At 40.8% G+C, this 17454-nt stretch overlaps 1 protein-coding gene across 1 annotated transcript in view; it reads right to left on the reverse strand.

The window, feature by feature from the left end:
* Nucleotides 1-15080, reverse strand: part of tmem266 (transmembrane protein 266) — a gene marked incomplete at its 5' end in the record, with an annotated part of 25033 nt that extends 9953 nt beyond the window's left edge. The window contains 2 exons of the mRNA XM_037682905.1: nucleotides 1369-1523; nucleotides 14884-15080. Coding sequence (XP_037538833.1) covers nucleotides 1369-1523; nucleotides 14884-15080 — 352 coding nt within the window. The remainder of the gene's footprint in view (nucleotides 1-1368; nucleotides 1524-14883) is intronic.
* Nucleotides 15081-17454: the final 2374 nt, after the last annotated feature.

Consider the following 17454-nt stretch of genomic DNA (forward strand, 5'->3'; position numbering starts at 1 on the left):
TATATATCTATATATATATATATATATATATATATATATATATATATATATATATATATATATATGTGTGTGTGTGTGTGTGTGTGTGTGTTTCCAATTCCCCTCTTCGTTCCACAATAGAGGACAAAAATGCAAGATTATTTGATCAGAGACACACTTTCTGTGTTACTGTGTTGGCATTGCTACAGAATAGGATTATCTTTTATATCTACTGATAGGAAACGTAAAAAAATATGATATCTAAAATCTCTAAAATGTTCGTGTGTTAGGAGAGCCCAAAAGCAGGTTAGCAGGAAGAAGGCTTGAACAGAAAATATGGAGGTTAAAAATAAACAAACCTGAAGAACACGAGCATCTGAGAAAGAATGACTGCTAATACAAAAGAAAAGGTACTACACACACAAAAGGTAAGCAAGGAAAACATTAAATAACCTAGAGGTAGATCTAAACAAAGACAAACCTCAAGGGAATCAAGATATATTCTAACAAAATCAAGAAGAACAAAAAACTGAACTGAGGACACTATGAAGTGTAAAATTAATCAGCTTTAAGGTTAAACCCAAATCCAAGACAAACACACAAAAACAAACAACCTCAACTAAACAATCAAAAACTATAACACAAACCTGTTTCCAAATAAACTAAAACATTGCATGAAACACAAATGGTGACAACGATTTTGTAAAACCTTTAGACCCCAGTATGAAGACATTAGATTAAATGTTAAAACTGAGAAATCCTGATAAAGAAAACATTAAAACAAAGTCAGGAATAGAACAAGAACACGCATAAAAAGTGTAAAACCAAACAAACAAACTTTAAGTGGAACATTTCACAACTAATCATTTTGGTTTACTGTAGCTCTTTACCTTAAGTGAGTATAAAAACACTTTTGAGAAGTTTTAAAGTTTTCTGAGTGATAGAAACATAATTCAGAAACTTCGCTGATCTCAGAGCCTGAAGGCTGACGTCAAGTGTCATGTGATCTAATGATTACAACTTTGTGGAGAAAACTAGTCCTAAGTTTTTCTTTAAAGCACCATAAAGTTTCTTATCATCTCTTTGTACTCAATACTTCAACGTAAGCACAATATGATAAACGAACGCTCTCGGCTATAATAAAACTAAAACTTGCTAATTGTTTTCATTTGTTTATCTGCTCTTCCTACAGCTATAATAAACTTCCTCTATGTTTCTGTTAGATCTATGATTTGACCCGGTGACTTTAAACAAAATATTCTGTGCCGAACTTTTCTTCTTCTCCAAGAACATTTAGTAGACCGCTTCATCAAGTTTACATTCCTAAAACCTCAAAGCATTCTCCACCTCAAAGAATCTTAGTCTCGTTTTCTTGTTTCCATCACTCACACTGCAACAGCTTGGTGTCTACGAGCAGCTCCACGATCAGCAGCACCACCACAAGGATGACGGAGGCCACCAGGAAACAGTTGAAGCCCGCCGACAGCAGGCAGACCTGCCAGAGCGCCGCCCGTCGCCCGCAGCACGGCTTCAGCCAGTTGGACCTGAGTTCAGGGGAGACAGACAGGCGGCGGGCGGTGAAAGGGTGGCCACAAAGATAACGTGGGTTCTCACTTTAATACTGTAGTACAGTATATGTAATACTGGAGAATGAAGACTAGAAAGAGGGTGACTCTTTACTGCTAATTTTAAACAACAATTCTAATTCAAATAGATATTTTTCAAGTTGAAACTTGAAAAACAAGGAATGTTTATCAAGTGCTTGGATTAGTCACCCTCTTAAACTGAACATAGATAAATAACAATGGTGAGATAATCTTCTTGATCAAATACTTAAATTTACTGCTCCACCTGGGTGTATCCCAGGTGCGATGGGTTAAGTGCAGAGAGCCAATATCGTCTTTGTATGGGAACATACAATGAAGACAACACATAGCACTTTATTATTATTATTATTATTATTATATATTTCACTTTTTCTTTTATAAATTTACGCATGAACGTTATTATTTTTTGCTTTTTCTGAAACTTTCGATGAATTCATGTTTCCCTTATTGTTCCCAAGTCATCTTTGGGAGGTGATCCCCTCTTCACTTTGCCATGTGACAAAGAGATCAGTATACATTCCTTCAAGGAATGTTAGGTTTTTTATTTTGTATATAAATATGAATTGCACAATCCATGTGCCAAATAAAACCCCTCTTGATGAATCAGTGAGGAATCGGAAATGTCATTTAAGGAAAGCTACACTCTTTTATTCTTGGTATATTTTTCTGTTTGCATGCTTTTTCCTTGTCAAAGTAAATTTATTTGTTGTGTTCTCTTTAAGTCCAAGTTGCAGAAAAATGTCAGTATGGCCTTTAGAAAGTATCTGCTAACTGCTTTCATCCCACAACCCCCGACCTCAGGATGAAAGCTAAAAGCAATGCCTGTTTGTCGGAGGACAAACCCCCCCACCCCCCATCGGTTATTCAGCTCCATGGAAAGAAAAAGGCAAATCCTGAGAGAGGAAGCAGCAAGAAGCCAGTTGAGAAGGACTGGGGTTGTTCTGAAGGAGAACCAGAGAGGAAGGAGGAGGACATGGAGAAGGAAGAATTTTAGAGTACCCGGAGAAAACCCACACATGCAAGGAGAGAACATGCAAACTCTACCCAGAAAGTCCCCGCCCGGGATTTGAACCGAATATTTTGAGAAATATCTGTACACAAGTAGTATGTCTAAAATTACTACAGAATGGTTTGCATCCCTCATGCGTCACTGCTTTCAAAATAAATATAATTATGTTGCTGAATGGGCTCTAAACAGCAACAAAAAAATAACTGTTGTCACTGAAACTACAACAAAAAGTGAAACAATTAAACCAGATCTAAATGTTACTTTCTTTGCTGGGATTAAATTTAAAATATGGTAATGTAGAAAACGCAGCAAGTCTTAATTAATAAATGATATTTTGTAATTATGGGTGATGCTAAAGTAAAAGGAGGCAATCCAACTATTATTACTATTGATTATCATTAATTATTATTAACCATCAATTATTATTGAACATGTAGCATCAGGACACATTCTGCACATTCAGCAGCAGCATATGGCTACAGTTATGTAATTAAAGAAGGCGCTAAACTGACTTGCCCACAGTGCAGAACTGTCATCAAATAAAAACATTTGCTGAAGAAAAATGTCTCGAAAGAACTGCTATTAAATTCTATTTAAGCATCATTCTTCCTTTCACCTTCGACGAAGACGGTCGCTTCAGTCTTCCCTCCCTCCTGCTTTTATTGCTCTCTTGTCCTGTCAACCTCAGAGCTTCTTGTTATACATCTTCTGAATCAAAAATTGTGATGGATTTGGTCAGCTGGTCCCTCAACGCAACTGATAATATTTTTCCACCAGACGACAGGGTGCTGGAGAGCCCTCATGCCCTGAATGGACCCACACAGCTGGGTATGTCATTAATCCCTGGAGTGAGTGGAAGACAGTGTGCCTATCTGTTCTGTCCATGGAGGAAGTAGAAGATGTGTACATGATTGGATTTATGATAAAAGGGTTTCTGTTTTTGGAATCGGCAGATACCTTGGATATTGACAAATTAGGAAGACATCGGCAGCAGTTTCAGTTTCGGCCATGGTAACGCTGCCGGTCTTATGTGAAGGATTAATCTGTGCCTCAAGCGCTCAGACTCATATGCTTACCGAGCTCAACCGCAAGCTGGACGTGATTCTGAGAATCGTAGGCCTTGCGGCTCCTGGAACTCGCCAGCATGAAGGATTCAATCTTGGAGAATGCTAAATCGAGCACGGACTGGGTGGAATGTCCACTAATCTGGCTGTTTGGATTCACCACTGAGTGTACCAGCAGAACTTGCAGGCAGACAGAAAACAGTCTGACGGCCCAAACAATTGTTGTTTATCTGAATTTGACCTACCCACTGGCCTTGGACAGGCCGACTTAACTCAAATTTCTCCTGGAAGATATGTAAACTAGAAACTTCTGTTTGCCCCCTCTCCTCCCAAGGACATCTGTGGCCTTATCAAAACCATGATGTTGATAGACACTGTACCATCTTATCAGAACTTTGGAACTTTCTGGAGCGTCTATGGATAACTTTGTCAACCTCTATGCATTAATGTATTATGATGTCATTGTATGTTGCAGCTTTACGTTGCAAGATATTTTTTTGCATCTTTTATACTGTTTCCCAGCCAGGAAATGGTGTGAGACATGATTTTATTTTTTGGTTTCCTCCATCCTTGTGTTCTCTTTTTCTCATCTGCCTGTATGTTGTATATAACAGGTCTCTCTTGTAAATGAGTCTTCGAGGCTCAATGGGAACTAACCTGTATAAATAAAGGTCTAATAAAAAGTGAGCCAGAAAATATACCACATTTCTCAGATGTATTGTTCTGTGTTGTCATTGTAAAATTTCATGAAGAAATGGTTTTTCTGTTATTTTCATTTCACTTAGTGTTTAAAATCTTTTTGAAAGTTGTACTGTAATCAAGTCTTTAGGTCGTAAAAAATGGGAGGGTCCTTTGGAGTCTGTTTGCTGTTAACATGTCTAAACCTATCCATCCTTGCTGAAGGTCAGCAGAGATGTTGAAAGTTGGCAACACTTTAAACACTTGCATCCAGCGGACTCAGCCTACTCTAACAATCCACTCTGTGCAGCCAGCATTTGAGGAGCCAGAGGTGACAACAATGAGGTGAAGGGTAATAATTTCATTAGCAAATACTACAAAAGCCCTTTCCTACTTGAATCTGCCCCAGTAAAACAATGTCCAACTCCCCTATCTGCCAGGAGGGAAACCAAGGAAGGAAAAGCAACACAGTCACAGGGTGTTTGTGGACGAGCAGTTAAAAGATGAAGAGAGCAGCATAACAGACACACAGTTTAGCTGCAGGGTTGAAAAGCATGATTTAACTCATACTGTGTGAAATCATAATTCATTCAGACCTTTCCCCGCAAGCCTGGCAGAAAATGTATTAATTTAATAAACGTGTAAGGAAACTCCTCGCTGGAGGCAGAGTAAATGGCAGTGATGGATTACTCCATGCTCAGGAACTTAATTTTAGGCAAATCTCTTTAAACCTCAAACACTAAAGACCCAAAGTATTTATGACAAAGTGAGGTTGCTTCTGCGGTGGAGCCGGCTGAAGAAAGAGCAGCAGAAAAAATCTGCAGCTCAGGGTGAAAACAGGGTCACGTCAAAACGGGCGATACCTCAGAGGCTGCTCATGTGCACAGAGGTTTAAAGGACACCGTGAGTGAATAAAATGAAATATGCAGCTTAGTGTGTGGTGTGCACGAGGTCACACAAACTCCAAGCGGTCAGAGCATGCAGCGGTAACACACTGAGGGAAGATCAAAGTACATCTGGCAGCAAAGCAGAGTGAGGTGATTAGATCATGAAACTGATCAATGGAAGTGATGGCTTGCTGTAAATGATGCTGGACGCAGAATGGCAACACAAAATGGACATTATGCAGGATGACTGGTTTAGGAGAAAATGGCTGTTTTTCCCAGTGCGGCCACATCTGCGTCTGCGCAGACAAGACAGTATGGCTCCATCCCTGTAGTGTGATTGGAATCCTATCATTACCTCTTTCGTCATATTGTCTCCTGTATGACAAAACATAAGATAAACTCATTAGGTGAGTAAAAAAGAGTCAGAGAGGTGATGACCTGTTTGCATGAGTGTTTTTGGGTCAGAAGATGGAGCAGGAAAGAAGAATAAAAATCTCATCAAACATTTTTTGAGACAACTAACAATCCAGACTTTTCTGATGCATTGATCATAACAAACTGCACACATTACTTTCTTCCTTAAAAATGTTTGCCAAAGAAAAAAAACAAATCATGACTCTCACTGGTGCTCCAACACTTCCAGTAACTGAATTGTCTTAATTGTACTTTCACAACAGAAATAATAATAATAATTTGTGATACAGCCTTGAGACATGCTGCCTTGAAAACATCCATGACTGTGCTACAAATCTAAAACAGTGAAGATAAGCATTAACTGTTTGCTTCATTAATGTTTTCAAATAAACAATTTTAATGATTTTTACGCAAATTTTTTCTTGCCATTTTACTGCATTCCAGGAAGAACTATTGAATATACTCCCTATCACGTTTACAGGTGCTGGTCATAAAATTAGACCATCATGAAAAAGTTGATTTATTTTAGTAATTCCATTCAGAATGTGAAACTTGTATATTATATTCATTCATTACACACAGATTGATATATTTCAAATGTTGTCTTTTAATGTTGATGATTATAACTGACAGCTGAAACCCCCAATTCAGTATCTCAGAAAATTAGAATATTACTTAAGACCAATAAAAAAAAAGATTTTTAGAAATGTTGGCCAACTGAAAAGTATGAACAAGAAAAGTATGAGCATGTACAGCACTCAATACTTGGGGCTCCTTTTGTCTGGATTACTGCAGGAATGTGGCGTGACATGGAGTCGATCAGTCTGTGGCACTGCTCAGGTGTTATGAGAGCTCGGTTTGCTCTGATAGTGGCCTTGAGCTCTTCTGAATTGTTGAGTCTGGTGTATCACATCTTCCTCTTCACAATACTCCATAGATTTTCTATGGGGTTAAGGTCAGGCGAGTTTGCTGGCCAATTAAGAACAGGGATACCATGGTCCTTAAACCAGATACTGGTAGCTTTGGCACTGTGTGCACGTGTCAAGTCCTGTAGGAAAAAAAACCCTGCATCTCCATAAAGTTGGTCAGCAGCAGGAAGCGTGAAGTGCTCTAAAACTTCCTGCTGCGTTGACCTTGGACCTCAGAAAACACAGTGGACCAACACCAGCAGATGACATGGCACCGCAAACCATCACTGACTGGAAACTTGACACTGGCAATGTGGATTCTGTGCCTCTCCTCTCTTCCTCCAGACTCTGGGACCTTGATTTCCAAAGGAAATGCAAATTTTATTTTCATCAGAGAACATAACTTTGGACCACTCAGCAGCATCCCCAGGCGAGACGCTTCTGATGCTGTCTCTTGTTCAAGAGTGGCTTGACACAAGGAAACTGCTGAAACCCATGTCTTGCATACATCTGTGCATGGTGGTTCTTGAAGCACTAACTTCAGCTGCAGTCCACTTTTTGTGAATCTCCCCCACATTTTAGAGTAGGTTTTGTTTCACAATCTCCCCCAGGGTGTGGTTACCCCTATTGTTTGTGCACTTCTCTCTACCACATATTTTCCTTCCCTTCGCCTCTCTATTAATGTGCTTGGACATAGAGCTCTGTGAACAGCCAGACTATTTAGTAATTACCTTTTGTGTCTTGCCCTCCTTGTGTAAGGTGTCCATGGTCATCTTTTGGACAACTGTCAAGTCAGCAGTTTTCCCAATGATTGTGTAGCCTACAGAACGAGACTGAGAGACCATTTAAAGACCTTTGCAGGTGTTTTTGAGTTAATTAGCTGATTAGAGTGTGGCACCAGGTGTCTTCAATATTGAACCTTTGCACAATATTCTAATTTTCTGAGATACTGAATTTGGGGTTTTCATTAGTTGTCAGTTAAAATCATCAGCATTAAAAGAAAAAAAACTTTAGAAATTTATCAGTCTGTGTGTAATGAATGAACATAATATACAAGTTTCACTTTTGGAATGGAATTACTGAAATAAATCAACTTTTTCATGATATTCTAATTTTATGACCGGCACCTGTATTTGACAGCTTTAGTTATTTTTATGATATTTTTTTAAAGGCACCAATGATTAGATTTACTAATGAAACAGTATCATATAATATATTATACAAAAACACATTTATTTAAATAGGACAGTAGCTGCAGGAATTGTACATATATTAAAATATTTTTTAATTTATTTACTGGTATCTTTTAACCCATTAAAGTTCTGATTATTTCCTCCACAGGTCATGCAGGACCCAAAGTACTGCACAGTAGTTAGTTTTGAATCTTGGCACATTTGCAAAACATTAGCAAAATATATTTAGGCAAAATGCATTTAAACTAAAGCATCTGCAAGCACTTGAAGTCAACAAGAAACCCTGAATTTCAGGTTATGACTCATTCAAAGTACATTTTCAACTACATATTACCAGTAATAACCTATTAGATTTATCATTAGCAGGATTTAGCAGGATTTCAATGTTCAAACCCTCTCAGGTTTTAACAAATAATACAAATCAATAAATATATACATATATCTATCAATATATATATATATATATATATATATATATATATATATATATCAATAGAATGCTCTTGGCACCAGGACACCCTAGGCTACAGTTCGATGATCGACTTTGTCGTTGTCTCATCTGATCTGCGGCCACATGTCTTGGACACTCAGGCGAAGAGAGGGGCGGAGCTGTCCACTGATCACTACCTGGTGGTGAGTTGGCTCCGATGGTGGGGGAGGATGCCAGTCAGACCTGGCAGACCCAAACGTGTTGTGAGGGTTTGCTGAGAACGTCTGGCAGAGTCTCCTGTGAGACGGAGTTTTAACTCCCACCTCCGGGAGAACTTCGAACATGTTCCGAGGGAGGTGGGGGACATTGAGTCCGAGTGGGCCATGTTCCGTGCCTTTATTGTCGAGGTGGCTTACCGGAGCTGCGGCCGCAAGGTTGTCGGTGCCTGTCGCGATGGCAATCCTCGAACCCGGTGGTGGACACCGTTGGTGAGGGATGCTGTCAGGCTAAAGAAGGAGTCCTATCAGGCCTTTTTGGCCTGTGGGACCCCGGAAGCAGCTGATGGGTACCAGCAGTCCAAGTGCCATGTGGCTCAGGTGGTCGCTGAGGCAAAAACTCGGGCATGGGAGGAGTTTGGAGAGGCCATGGAGAATGACTTCCGCATGGCTTCGAGGTGACTCTGGTCCACCATCTGGCGTTTTAGGGGAGGAAAGCGGTACGCCACCAACACTGTTTATAGTGGGAGTGGTGCGCTGCTGACCTCAACTCGGGATGTCGTGGGTCGGTGGGCAGAATACTTTGAAGACCTCCTCAATCCCACCGGCACGTCTTCCACTGAGGAAGTGGAGCCTGGGGACTCTGGGTCGGGCCCTCCAATCACTGGTGCTGAGGTCACGAGGTGGTTAAAAAGCTCCTCGGCAGCAGGGCCCTAGGGGTGGATGAGATTTGCCCGGAGTTCCTTAAGGCTCTGGATGTTGTAGGGTTGTGTTGGCTTACGCGACACTGCAATATTACGTGGACATCGGGGGAAGTTCCCCTGGATTGGCAGACCGGGGTAGTGGTCCCCCTATTCAAAAAGGGGGACCATAGAGTGTGTTCCAACTACAGGGGGATCACGCTCTTAAGCCTCCCTGGTAAGGGCTATTCGGGGGTTCTGGAGAGGAGGATTTGTCGAATAGTCGAACCTCGGATTCAGGAGGAGTAGTGCTGTTTTCGACCTGGTCATGGAACACTGGACCAGCTCTACACTCTCAGCAGGGTCCTGGAGGGTGCGTGGGAGTTTGCCCAACCGGTCTACATGTGCTTTGTGGACTTGGAGAAGGCGTTGGACCGCGTCCCTCGGGGAACACTGTGGGGGGTACTCTGGGAGTATGGGGTACCGGGCCCTTTGATACGGGCTGTTAGGTCCCTGTACGACCGGTGTCAGAGCTTGGTCCGCATTGCCGGCAGTAAGTCGGGCTTGTTCCCGATGAGAGTTGGACTCCGCCAAGGTTGCCCTTTGTCACCGATTCTGTTCATAACTTTTATGGACAGAATTTCTAGGCGCAGCCAAGGTGTTGAGGGGATCTGTTTTGGTGGCCTTAGGATTGCGCCTCTGCTTTTTGCAGATGATGTGGTCCTAATGGCTTCGTCAGATCGTGATCTACAGCTTTCGCTGGAGCGGTTCGCAGCCGAGTGCAACACGGCCAAGATGAGGATCAGTTCCTCCAAATCCGAGGCCATCGTCTTGAGACAGAAAAGGGTAGAGTGCCCTCTCGGGGTCAGGGAGGAGGTCCTGCCCCAAGTGGAGGAGTTCAAGTATCTTGGGGTCTTGTTCACGAATGAGGGAAAAATGGAACGTGAGATCGATAGGCAGATAGGTGCAGCGTCTGCAGTGAAGCGGGCGCTGTACAGGTCTGTCGTGGTGAAGAGAGAGCTGAGTCAAAAGGCAAAGCTCTCAATTTACCGATTGATCTACGTTCCCACCCTCATCTATGGTCATGAGCTTTGGGTTGTGACCGAAAGAACGAGATCTCGGATACAAGTGGCCAAAATTAATTTTCTCCGCAGGGTGTCTGGGCTCTCCCTTAGAGATAGGGTGAGAAGCTCGATCATCCAGGAGGGACTCAGAGTAGAGCCGCTGCTTCTCCACGTCGAGAGGAGCCAGTTGAGGTGGCTCGGGCATCTGGTTAGGATGCCTCCTGGACGCCTCCCTGGTGAGGTGTTCCGGACACGTCCCACCGGGAGGAGACCCAGAGGAAGACCCAGGACACGCTGGAGGGACTATGTTTCTCGACTGGCCTGGGAATGCCTTGGGATTCCCCAGGAGGAGATGGACCAAGTGGCTGGGGAGAGGGAAGTCTGGGCCTCCCTACTTAGGCTGCTACCCATGCGACCCAACCCAGAATAAGCGGAAGAAAATGGATGGATATCAATACAACTTCTCTAAAAAGCACCCACATGCCTTGAAACAATTTAGAATCATCATAAATATGTATGTTCCCATTAATGATTATTTTCAGAGCCTCTCTTCCATCTAGGTGCATCATATTTTGTGAAACATGAAATCCGAGGAAGACTTTTTAATTGAACAGTTTAAACATGCAGGAGGTAAGTCTGCAACATTTTACAATGATAGTTCTTGACTCAGGTTTTCTGTCTACTCTCAGTTTCTCTCCCTCTGTTCTGATAACTATAAAGCCCCACGATGCCTTGAGAATGAACTTCAACCAATTCACACCCATCTGCAGAACTCAGCAGGCCCAGGCAGAAGAAAATGGACCACAGCTGTGCCTCTTCTCAACAGCAGAGGTTGGAACGCTTCATCTTGTTCAGGTTGTCCAGTCACACTTGCACTTAAAATACATTATCTCCTATTCATTCACATTCAGATATTCTTTTTTTTAAACCACAAAAAAGGTATTAGTTGAATGTAATCACCCAGAACACTGGAAAATAAAGTTATTTGCCAAACTAAATTAATTTCCTCTGTAATCTGTGAGTTGTTTGTGTTAGAGGCATGGAAACAGCTAAGATAGAAATAAAAACATATTAAGTTAAATAATTTGGAGGTTTCCTTTCTCAGTGCTGTAAATCATGTGTCTATAATCTGTATCTGGAAAATGACCAGACACTTGCACTAAATTGGAAAAACAGATGAAAAAGGATGATGAATTGCACATGCCCAAAAGATCCAAAGTGGCGACTGGTATTTCTCATCTTATTTCAGGAAATTAGGCAGCCTTGCCTAATTAAGCACACCTCTTCACCAGTTGCTAAACACAGTAAAGCATTAAAACCTAAATCCTTGCATCTTACAGCAGGATACAGCAAATCTCAGGGAACTCAACACCAACCTATCCCAGAAAAATGTTACAGATACTGAACAAATGATGAGGGATGCGGCTCCACAACCAGAGCAGCAGACGTACTGTCTCTGATAAATGTTTTTTTTTTTTTTTTTCCAACAGGACACTTGATCTTCTCCGCTGTCAGACTAAAAATTGGCAATCTCACACTTTGCACGTCTGTGAACATTAACAAGCATCGGTCTCAAATGTTATTTATTGTGCGTGAACGGTGCCACGCAGGAGAGCTAATTTGATGGAGAAGACTCTGTGTGTCTGGAAAAAACGCATCACCGATGAACTGACAACAGGTGCGGCATGGCTCTGGTTCTAAACCTCTGTGAAATACTGCTCCTGCCAGGAGTCATTTTAGACTCTGGCAGCATCCTTCATTGCCATGTTGAAAAATTGCTACATCTTATTTTAACCTTGAGCATTCTTGGCCTCGATCTGATGTGCTTGTTGGGATGTATAGTGTGAAATGTGACAAAAAAAAAGTAATTTCCTTTGCTCAAACATGTAGAACAATATAAATAGGAAAGGTTGGATTACATGCGTGGCATTAGTTTGTTTTGACCTACAGCTGCCAGTTTTCTGAACTAAACTATTGATGGAGGTCATCTGCTCCATCCCTCCCTCCTCTTGTTGCCCTCCTCTTCTCTCCTCTCCAGTCAAAGAGGCAGGTTGACCCATGTGAACCATCTGTCATCTCACACCTCTAAGTCTGGACCCTGGAGAGCAGTGGCATATGTGGCTGCTGCCGAGGACAGCAGGCTGACCTGAAGGGAACTGGAGCCAAAAATAAGTCTGAGATTTGCTTTTATTTATCTTTCTATTTGTTACAGTGATATGAGGGATACAGAAACGTCCAAAACAAGTATTTGTGTTGGCAAAGTCAAATAATTCTCTACTGTACAGATGCACGTTCCACAACGTTATATATATATATATATATATATATATATATATATATATATACATCTGTCTATGTATGTATGTATATGTATAAAACAAGTATTTGGCTATTCATTGGAAAACTTAATGTAAAATTTAATTTTTTATCATTAAAGTTTATTTCTACAAACTCCATGACCTTGCTCTTTGTAGGGTTACTGATTCTCATTCGTTCCCAAATCTCCCAACATTTCTAGGTTCCCAACTGCACACTTTATGTTCCAGTCACACCACCAGTCAGCTCTTTTGAATTCCACCACACACCCTCACCTCAGACTTTCCAGCAAGTTCAAGTCAGACAAAAATCTAATAATACTTTAAAACAGCTCATCTTACTCACAAGATACATACGTCTTCTAATACATAACTGCAAGTTCAGTAGGTGTTTAGCAAAACTTAACCTGCATTATTGTTGTGTTTTCTCAAAATGTTCTCCCACAGGCAAATGGAAAAAACCCTAACGCTTTACAGAAATGTTTTCATGTAGAATCCTTGTCAAAAATGACACAGAAGGGATCCACTTCATTGTCTGTGTAAAACTATTCTGTCAACAATCCAAAGTCAAAGAGAAAAAACAGATCCAGCTGGAAAGAAAACAATAGGTAGACTTGTTTATGCTTCTGTTCTAGTCATATATTAAAAAAAGAAAAGAAAGGAGGTAAACAGCAAGTGCAGAATGTTTTAGGTGAGAAAAACAAATAGGCATTTTTTTGCCACCTCCCAAATTGAAGCAGAGAGCAACTATAGCTGTGATAGTAAAGCAGCATGGTACGCAGTCACACTGAAAGTGCAAACCTAAATCGACATTCTGCAATAAAAAAAAATAAAAAAAAATCCTCTATGATGCAACACTGGCAGTTTTGAACAATTTCAATCATGCAACACATCCCATTTTGTTTCATTCCTCAGATGTCACACAGCCGAGTCACGGAGGGAGCAGTAGTTTGGCTAAATGATAAACAAGAGCCTGAAACTGTAATGACGAATGTGTCCTGGAATGCCTGTGACCTGAAAATCAGGAGTTCATGACGTACTGCAACGCTTACCTGGGTGAGACACTGCACGTTTCCACCAGTTCACTGATTACGTCCACTCAGGTGGTAATTAACTTAATTAAAATTAATGCTAAACCACGTTTTATTATAGTGACTATATATACAGTTTTTACAGATTTATTGAATTATCCCAGGAGAGGTCATGATTTTTCCGTTGTACTGTACATCACCAAGTCTCAGGAGACATAGGGCGTTAACATTAAGGCGCACTGGGGGATGTTAATTTTGGGATGCTGTCACATATTTCCCTTCGCTGTGACATTGCTAGTAATGCACGTTTTCTATTCATTATGTGAGCCTGAGTGTGAGGTGAATATGGGGAGGCTGTCAGAGAGGGTGTTTGGGACAGGACCCATCTGTCCCTGCCCTCCATCCCACAGAGCCATCAGCCTGATCCAGGCCAAACAGGCCAGTTAGCTGATGCACCAGGGGCTTCAATGGCGAGATGCCGGCTGCTCTAATTAAGCTTATGCTGTTTGTCTACTTTTTCTGCGTGGAGGCCAACTTCACAACGTGCTAGAAGCATTGTGAGTCACGATTCCTGAGTGTGAGAGCCATGAGCATGTTCTTCAGGGATGCTCAGGGAGAGGTATATCCTGTCTTGAGAACACTGGGGCTGCAGCATGGTTATATGGTGATAACAGAACAACAAGCAGACCTAAAAGGCAAAGCAATAAAAAAGGCTGTAATATTTCTGAAAAGGCACAGTGCTAACAACACTCTTTTGTTTTCTGCCAGTTATCATCAGTGCGAACACAAACTGTGTGGAGGAGAAATTGCTGTGTCATTAAACTACAAAGTACACACGAGTGGAGACAATGCCCATTTAACATGATGACACTAATTAATTTATTGCCAAATATCCTCATCTTGCAGACTCCAGTATGAAAAGAGGCATGATTCAACACACCAGGTGTAATTACAACAAGCAAATATGAGCAATGGAGAGACTGACAGCCCAGCCTCTCACTGATGGGGTAGATTATAAATAGTAATTACATTTCTGCTTTAATTAGGAAAACAGACCTTTGACACAAAAATCAGACACAATATCTCAAATACAATATCTATAGCCAGAACATTAATCATTATGTGATTTGATTTCAGGTGGGAGTTTTTTGGGTTTACAATTACAAATGAATTATAGAAAGAGTTCATTAATAATCACACTTCTAGTTTGTTTCTAGCTTTTAAAAATATTCACATAACAGACAATAATAGAGTGGGATTTTTGTGGTTTAAAACCTTTTATATACACCGAGCACTGAGCCTCTGTTTCAGAATGAAAATGTCAAAGCTGACTTTAAAGCTTTAATTGTTCTAAACAAACTAACTAAAAAAAAATGAACTGAGGTACCTGTGAAATTTCCCAATCTTACCCATCTCTGTTGTCCTCCTCATCTGGGTTGGAGATGAGCTGGGATCCAGCGAGGGATATGTCCAGAGCTGCTAACGGCAGGTCTCTATAGGCTAAGCCGACAAGCTGGACTGGAGCCACACACTGGTTGTCCTCCTCCACCTGCTGGGAGATGACCTCCAGCTCTGAAGCTCCAGTCTTGGGAGGAGCCCTAGAACATCGAATACACACCAAAACCAATGTGTAAATCCAGTCAGAGTATACGCAGGTGTTGAATGGATATTTTGTTTGTTTTAGGTAGTTGCAGAAAAGTTAACTCTCTGTGAAACATCAACCTGTGCAGTTTGAGGTCTATAGATAGCAGAGTTTTAGTCCATGGTTGCATGTCTGCCAATGACCATCCAACTCCTTAGATATTTCTTAAGGTGATGAGGCAATAATTTCATTCTAATGAATGACAAATAAAAAGTAGATTCAAATTCCTTTTTTCACGTGGCATATTTTCTGTTTGGTAGCAATACATAATACAGCCTGGTAATTACCCAGTATCACAAGGTAAGTCTGCTGTACGTACCAGGAACCAGGATTCATCCTTACTTGATAAGTACAAGGTAGATAGTACCAAGTACATACTCTGTACCTAAACAGTACGTACCATGTACATACAGGTGAGTTCCCAGTTAGTAATAGGAACATACCTTGCAAGTACTGGGCTGTATTATGTATTTCTATCTTTGGTTTTATTTAAAAAAAAATTAAATATAGTTTAAATGATTTGTTAATCTTTACAAATGACATTGTTTTACACGACAACAACTTTTCTTGAAATTATACTGTAACTTTCAGCCAGACATTGGTTTAGATGAATAATATTCAAAGTACAGATCTAAACTTAAACTTAAATGAGATTTAGAGCTACACAGGGCGGCTGTGGCTGAGTGGCTAGAGCAGTCGTCCTCCAATGCAAGAGTTGGGGGTTCGATTCCACCAGCAGTCAAATGCTGAAGTGTCCCTGGGCAAGACACTGAACCCCTCATTGCCTCTGATGTGTGTCCCATCAGTGTATGAATGTGATAAAGCACAGATTACCGTATTTTTCATACTATAAGGCACACTGGATTATAAGGCACATTAAGCGAAACAAGTTCATTTTGACAGATTTTTGAGCGCCATGTACCACATAAAATTGGCTCGAGGTCAGTAAGCACAACCAGAATTAATACATAAGGCACACCGGATTATAAAGCTCACTGTCGATTTATGAGAAAATTAAAGGATTTTAAGTGCACCTTATAGTCCGAAAAATACAGTAGTCTTTGTAAAGCTCTAGTAGAGTGCTGTATGAATGGGTAAATGAGGGACAGATTGTAGTGTAAAGCGCTTTTAGTCCAATCCTGGTAACATTTTATCTGCCGGTGAACTTGAATATGTAGGAAGAGCTGCATTCCTGCACGCTCAGCCAATAGCGGACAAGGATAAGTCACCCTGGAACAGGAGGAGCACATTACTTGGATGCAGTCCCAGTGCAGCGAGCGTGGAGGTATCAATAACTGGAGTACTTATCAGCTGAGGAAGGCACTGATTACGAGACAGGATAGAAGAAACGACAGGGAGCAGGTGAATTCTTCAACCTCTAAGCTGGAGGTGAAAAAGTGTAGATAAAAGATCTCTGAGCAGACCTATAACTAAATGTTAATGGATATAGGCTTTGTTGTCCCATGGTTTACTTAGACAACAACTCTAAAATGTTGATGATTCTCTTTTTTACCACCACATAAAACACCTGCTTTTTATTCCTTGTTGACTCTTTTGTTACACCAGTCGACCTATAAATGTATTTTTTACTTGAGGGTCAAACATGTCCATCACAGAAACACACACCTTCGCATCCCTACAGGATCTGTGGAGTTGGCTTGTGTGACCAAATGCAACAAGGACACTAATCATTCAGGACACAAACTGTTTAGTGCATCAATGTCACATTTCCAGACAATCGCAGAGCAGGCCAGGATCCAGTATACACAGAGCACACTACGGAAAGACTGATCCAGGACAGGAAGAGGAAGCTTCACATCCAAACACTGATGAAACCAGTTAAAGGCTAGGCTGTGTCAGAGGAATGCAGTAACAGAGAATGTCACAAGGAAGCCAAAAATAAAAATAAAATCATTCAAAGCATGCATGGCTTAGGAACTAAGAATTAAAGGAATGCATCCAAACTACCTAGTAATTTTAAATAATATAAAACCTGATCATGTTTTTACAGCTTTGTTTTTTATTTCAGCATTTTGTGTCTCAGGAACATCTTTCCCACCAGTATGGTGTGTAAGTAGTGCCAGGAATTGTGACACCAAATTTAATGATTCATCTTTAGTAAACAAGTTTTTTTTTCCATGACTTTTACTACAATCAAGTCATTATGTGGTCATCAATATTTTAAAAGTGTATCTCAGTGTCGACTGATTTTCATGAAATTGTAATAATTACCTTGAGTTGCTTAGGAGACATTAACTTTGAGTTAAAATAAAAGTCCTTCAGGCCAAAAGAGAAAAATATATATACTGGTATATATATATATATATATATATATATA

This window comes from Nematolebias whitei, chromosome 10 (genome assembly GCF_014905685.2).
Source record: "Nematolebias whitei isolate Nwh7 chromosome 10, NemWhi1, whole genome shotgun sequence".
In the NCBI taxonomy this organism is placed as follows: domain Eukaryota; kingdom Metazoa; phylum Chordata; class Actinopteri; order Cyprinodontiformes; family Rivulidae; genus Nematolebias; species Nematolebias whitei.